At 32.6% G+C, this 7295-nt stretch overlaps 1 protein-coding gene across 1 annotated transcript; it reads left to right on the forward strand.

The window, feature by feature from the left end:
• Nucleotides 1-3950: 3950 nt before the first annotated feature.
• LOC134714412 (toll-like receptor 4) lies at nt 3951-7084 on the forward strand. Its single transcript, XM_063575653.1, has one exon. The coding sequence runs from the start codon at nt 3951-3953 to the stop codon at nt 6474-6476; it is 2526 nt and encodes an 841-aa protein (XP_063431723.1). The 3' UTR covers nt 6477-7084.
• Nucleotides 7085-7295: the final 211 nt, after the last annotated feature.

The raw sequence follows: 7295 nt of genomic DNA on the forward strand, positions 1-7295 counted from the left end.
AATACCCTTCCTATTTATCAAATCCGGGGTTCACACAGTGCCGTTTGAAGTCAGAGAGCACTAAGACACGAAAAGTATAAAAGTTGGTTTACTATCCTCAATGATCTGGAATGTCCTTGTATTGCCTGAACGCTGTAGTATACGTTCGTAACAGATCTCTGTGGATCGGAGAGGTCAGCTCCGACAGTCAGGTGCGTCCCGTAACATTCAGAAAGTTTCATCCGATTTTGTCTAGTCGGATTACAATCGTGATTATGTCGTGACAGATTCTGCTGTATCGGATCAAGATTGTAACAATGTTCTGTGTTTTCTGGACGTTGTCCTGTCGAACGGGCATGATTTGGAAAGATTTGTCATTTCTGTTATTTGCCGATTGAGTCCAGATTGCATCCCGAATGCGAACCTTTTTTGACGAAATCGTTCCGGAACAGCCCTATTATTAATACGAAATTCGTCAATAAAACCCTCGTCTGAGTATTGATAATTACAGAACTCAATACGACGGAGTCCAGTATAAGCCGTTTGCAATGCGGTACAACAGACTGCGATAGGATTGCGTTCCAACAAATCATCCCAAATAGGGCGACAGTTTTCTAACGACTTTCTTCCGTTAGCGATGGTTCACTATCTGGTCACTGTCTGATGTCTGAAGGATCGAATTCAGCAGAATCTGAACGCTGTCTCGTCAATTCGGTCGTTTTTAAACATAGGAAAGATGCAAATTTGTATATAGTCGGATTGAATACCAGATAATTGGGACAAGTTTGGATGAAAATGGCTGAACTTTAACGCTTGCTGTTTTTTTTTATAAATTTTGATAAAATTTTGAATTTACAGCCACGATTTACAAGATCTTACAAGATCTTATAACAAAATCGGGCATGCTTTTTACAAGGACAGCGGTAAAAATCGTGTATGTGTGACCCCAGCTTGATTTATAAAAACATAGGAAATATTGTATCAATATCAATTTATTATCAAAATATTGTAATAAATAGTTATGGCCTATACTAAATAAAGTAACATGATTATTGATCAAACTTAAAATTGTACGACAAATCATCTTGTATTTTGCGATATTGTTCGATTAAATTGTCCATTATATATTGGATTTACTGTTGGGTAATATATTTTTTTTTATGTATGACATGTTTATTTTTAATCAATGAAGTCATATTATTTCATATTCATTACATAATGTTATTTGAATTATGCATGAAAGTTTAGCGGTCAATTTGGGAGTTTCTAAAGCTTTAATTTGACAAATAAGTGGGGTTTGGATGGCTTATTCGTCAATGCTTTGTAACAGTATTTTCTATTTATTCAAGATTGAATCATTCGAAATAAAAATAATGTAGCTACTAGTATAAAGAGTTACCTTTTCCTTGTATATGAATGTGTTTTTTCTTCTTTATATCATCGATCATATTCAGGGGAATATACTAAAACATATAAAATTGATAATTCCAAAACCAGGCTCGACGACAGTAGTTCAAATAGAGCTTAAGAAAATCCTGTCGCTGCCGACTTTCAGTAAGATTACCGACATATCGTTTAGGTAAATTTGGTCGTAATGATGACCATAAAACTATGTGGTGTCACTTTGAGTAGCTAGCAACTTTCAACACTTTTTTAGTATTTCGCAGCGTCAATTTGTATTGATGGATGACACCTGAGTGCGCAGAGATGATCACTGACTGTTTATATAAAACTTACAATTCCACTCAATTAACATTGGAGTTGGACTCACTTGCCATGTGCGGGATTTTAACTAACCTTAGTAATGATATTCTAGTGATACCTCAGCGAGTGACATAGTAGTTTGACTACTTATACAACTCCTCCACCGAAGCTCATAGATTACTTGTTATCTACCTGATAACATGTTAGAATGTGGGTTTGTATTTCATGCCGGGGCGCACCCCTGTTAATGACGTTAGTGAAATGAACATACATGAGCGTTACATATCAGCTGAGTTATTTAAACGCCATACAACGTGATACACATCTTCGCTAGCCAAGGGTTACGATCCACTTCCGCTCTCTTCGCCCTTGGCGGATTGAGCCAACATTTGTGAGAACAATGTTGCGCCATCTATCGGAAGATAAAAATCAAGCCCATTCCGAATACATTATTCTTGACCAATGGTAGCACTTGAACTCTTCAATTTGAAGATAAAAACACGGTAGCGTCTAGATTCTACACACTTGGTAAAGCTGGAATTGAAAATATACGTCAACATGCATCCATTTCTGCATGAAATATACACAGGAACTTTTATTGGTTGATTAAAAACATTCAAGTTGTCACTAAATATAGTCGTGTGTTTAGGGATGTAAAGTCTTGTTGCACAATAAACACGTGGTAATTGGTTACAAACACTTTCTACATTTACACGTGATCATGTTTAAGGCGCTTTTTGATTGGATGCAGCGAGTTTTGCCTGCAACCAATAAAAATCCTTACCTTGTGTCTGCGAAATTTTATCTCAATCCGCCGAGGGTGAAGAGAGCGGGAGTGGATCGTAACCCTTGGCTAGCGAAGATGCGTGATACGGGATATAATTCAGCTTCGATATAGTAAAGAGACAATTAAAAGCAGTTGAAATCATCACGATCGCAATGGTTTGGATAGAGGGCAACATTCTATGTCAATGTCATTTAAAAATCATGATTTAAAGCTTACTGTCTCGTTTGGTAGTATTCTTTATTTTTAAGATGATTTTATATGCGGTACATGCGTAATTGACTGACACAAAATAATCAATATATCTGAAATTCAAAACATTAGTAAGAAAAAATTTTTCTGGTACGGACGAAGTATTTGTATATCAGTTCGGTTTCTGGTGCACACGAGTACAACTTTTTGGACATATTGATAATACAATACAAAACAATCGAAATGCAAACATTTACTTCAAGAACCATTGAGTGGTTTTTTTATCTGAAGGAGCTTCGTTTATTCCGAGTTCATTGATATTGTTATTCAAAACCACGTTTATGAAAAAAGGACTTCGTAGCAATGTCGAAGAGCATTTTCCAATCTTTAGAAAATTATTCAGGATTTTTACAAATGGACAAGGAAATTTATTTATTTCCGACCAATTTGTTTACAACTATAGCTTTTAAATGAAATGGTTATTCGAAAACTGAAGCAACAACACCTTAACGGTCTTCTTTAGATGTATTTGTAAGAATGTTTACTTGCGACGGTAAAGCAATTCTAAACAATTTTTTTTCTATCGAAACAGAACTTATGAATAAGAAGAAAGACTGAGCAACACGAACCCCACAAAAAACGAGAGCAATCTCGGAGGATGCGGACAATAAGCAGATCCGTCTCCATGTTTGGCATCCGTCGTGTTGCTATTGATACAAACTTTTTTTTGTTTCAAAAATAAATTTCATGATGAAGTCGTAAAATTTCTATTTCTTTTCTATTTGTTTTTATTTGAAAATACATGTATCAATTTTTTTTAAATCATGTATCAATTTTTTTTTTTTTTTTTAATATTTGATGATTTTTTTAATGATATAAAGCTCATATTTGTGAGGTATACTTTACTATTATATTAACTCGGTCAATTCAGTTAGTGAATTATACTAATATTTCTGCACATGCGTGGTTACATATTTTTCAAATTCACATAAAAATAGTTAACCGGAAGAAAATGTATTACATGATATAAATTGAAGCGTATTGAATATCTCATCAATTGTTATAGGTTTTGCCAAATCTACATAGCAAAGAGTCGGTTTGTCAAGATATTTAAAATTAAACAGTGTACGATAGTTATAACCATGAATATGGACTGATACAATTTTAACATCTGTTTTTATATAATATATAAAAACAAAGAGATTCTGTTTTTCGTTTTATGTATGTGTGTGTGTGTATAAACAGTGATATAAATAACGATATATTAGTAAAAAAAAATACATTTATTGGGATGTTTAACTATATTTATCAGATAGTGCCAGGGTTTTTCATTTTAATTCATTTAGTATATGCTCAAGAATGTAACATAACAGTTTATGATAATTTATCAGAACGGGTTAAGTTTGCGGACTGTAGTAAAAGAGGTTTTAGCGAAGTTCCACAGTCACTTCCGCGGGATATCAACGTTCTGGATCTAAGTGGAAACAAAATTCGTCAAATCAGTAACTACTCTTTTAAAAGTTACAGTTTGTTACACAATTTATCGTTGGCTAAAAATAAACTTCACATTATTGATGAACATGCATTTTATCGATTAACCCGTTTGACGTTTCTGAATATGGCCGACAATATTTTGAACCTGAAATATGTTTATACACCAAGCATGTTTTTACCGTTGCAAAATTTAACAAATCTGGATATACGACGGAATATTCCGAATCAACCGACTGTGGATTTATACCATTATCCTGATCAAGCTTTTGCTGTTTTAAAAAAGCTAGAATATTTGGCAGTAGATATGGCTCCAAATCCGATTTTCGGAATAGGATTTCAAGAGCTGAAAAATCTGAAATCATTAACGTTTGAATTTTGTTTTTTAAAATATTTACGAGGATACACATTTGAAAACTTTTCATCGAATCTAGACGAATTGAAATTGACTAGATGTCATTTAAATTTTTTGGAAGTGGAAAGAAATGCTCTTTTCCCTTTTCCTAATATTACCAAAATACATTTTGAAGAATCATGCATGCATCTGAAACAGGCTCTTAACATGCTGTCGCCATATGAAGGCAAGACTATTGAAATAATAAATTTTAGAGGTCTTAACTGTCCAATTTTCAATAACAAGGAATATCCGTTTTCATTAAAAGTCACAACAGACATTATGAGATATTTGAAAACTGTTTGTGTAGAAACGTTAGATTTATCAGACAACGGGATAGTTGATTTTGATGAAAACTCGCTATTGTCATTTGATCGACCAGAGTGTTTAAAACATTTATATTTTAAAGGAAACCGGTTTGCGTTTGCTTATGGAAGACAAATGGACGAGTTAAAAACATTATTTAACAAATCTGTTACATTGAAAACATTTGATTATTCTTATATTCCAGTTCGATATAAGCTATACGCAAATGATTTTCGTCAATATTACGGAAAAGATTATCATTTGTCTAACAATGTGATATATTTGCCTCGTTCTTTAGAAAAATTAGTTTTGGGTAATGTACTCTGTGAGGATATTTCTAGATTGTTCTTTGTACGTCGAGGAAGCAATTTGACTTACCTAGATGTGTCGTTTAGTTATACAAACAATGCTGTAGTTTTTGAAGGAAACGCCTCATACAAAATTGAAACTTTGGTCTTAGATGGTCATTTTCACGTGACATTGTACACAATTGAGATGGTTAATTTAATAGATGTAAAATATTTATTGTGGAGAAGTGCCAGTTTGTTTTATATGATGCGTGCTCGGTCAGATGACATGCTTCTTAAAAGATTTATAGCACTTTTTAGAAAATTTGAATCCCTAAATCATTTGGATTTGTCAGATAATAGTCTTGATATTTTACCAGAAAATTTATTCATTAATATTGATCATCTATCAGAATTATCTTTGTCTACGAATTTGTTTCAGTCCACTCCAAGCGAGATAATTTCTCAAAATGATATCAAAGTACTTGACCTAAGAAGCAACTTACTACCAACAATAGATTATAAAACTCGTGTTTGGGCGGATTCAATGAATCAAAAACATGGTTTAGATTTTCTTCTTGCTGACAATGCATTTGAATGTAAGTGCGACAATTTGGATTTCATAAAATGGATACAAGAAACCAAAGTAAATCTAGACAATAGATCATACAAATGTACACTTTTAAACGGTACTGTGATAACCGTACTGGAAGCATATGAAAACATGAATGCATTATTTTCCCACTGTAGAAATTCAATATGGCTGATGGTCTCTTCCATTTTATTAGGAACAAGTTGTATCTTGACTTTGATAGTTTTATTATACAATAGACGATGGAACATAGCTATATTTTTTTATCGCATATTTCGAAAGATTGTCGAAAAAAAATATGGTAAGAAATACACATATGACGTTTTTGTGTCGTATGGAGGGGATTGCATACCTTGGATTAAAAAATATTTTATTCCGAAACTAGAAGACGAATGGAAACTTAAAATATGCGTTAAAGATCGCGACTTTTACGGCGGAGAGTCATTTTATGACGCAGAGGCAGAGAGCATAGAAAACAGTAGACATGTTATATTTTTACTTACTCCAATATTTAAAGTCTCGCAAGACTGTCTGTTTGAAATTGATAGAGTGAAACATGAAATAAGTATGCAGAACATTGAAAATGTCATAGTCATATCTAAAGATATAACTTTAAAAGATATACCTGAAGGGCTTACTCATATTTGGAATTATGTTTTGTTCATCCAATGGTCAGAAGACTGTAATGATCATGCTATAACATGGCAAAAATTGAGAAAGTGGATTTCTGGTGATTTTCTGTATTAGAATGTATGATCCCAAATTAATGCAGTGCAGACGACAGGGATATCGAAAAAAACAATTAACAAATAACATTTAATAAACAAGATCTGAGTTTTTTTGTATTCACCTTTATCGGCAACGCTTTAAGTAAACAAACATTTTAACCAATGGGATATACTAACCGAAACACGTGAAGAGCTTTTTTAACATTTAAATTATAGCAGACTATATATAAGGTAAATTGTGTATCAAGGTTCAGTTGATAAAACTTAATGCCCTTGTTATTTTCAAGAAATCTTTAACTGGTGCTTTATGCTGGAGAGTTCGAATTCCAAAACGTTTGAATAATGTGCGTTAACCAAAATTCAGTTAAGACGTTCAAATGAAAATGTCTTACATTTACCGAAGTTAGAGCTCGTTAACCCTGTGTTTGTTTAGCTAGTACACTAATACATCATCTTTAAACATATGTCAGATGTAAAATGTTTACAGAACACTTGAAATAAAGGTGATTTATTGTTAATGCTAGCTTTTTGTGAACATCATAAACAAACAACATTTCTATTTAAAAGTTACCACGATAGTTTATTCAACATGTTCGATACAGAAATATATATAAAAACCATTTTAATGTTAACCTTGGTTGCAAAATATTCAGTTTCAACTGTCTTTTTTCATCAATGTTTTTTTCATGTGTTGTAAATGATCTTTTTTATTGAAATATTGATTTACTAAAAAATGTAATTAAAAAATATAATATTTCCAAATTGTCTCTAAAATTTTATTTATGGAACACATCTAGTTTGGCCATGCTTTGAGTAAAAAAACTCGGATTGCGTTTCT

This window comes from Mytilus trossulus, chromosome 4, assembly GCF_036588685.1.
Source record: "Mytilus trossulus isolate FHL-02 chromosome 4, PNRI_Mtr1.1.1.hap1, whole genome shotgun sequence".
Classification (NCBI taxonomy): domain Eukaryota; kingdom Metazoa; phylum Mollusca; class Bivalvia; order Mytilida; family Mytilidae; genus Mytilus; species Mytilus trossulus.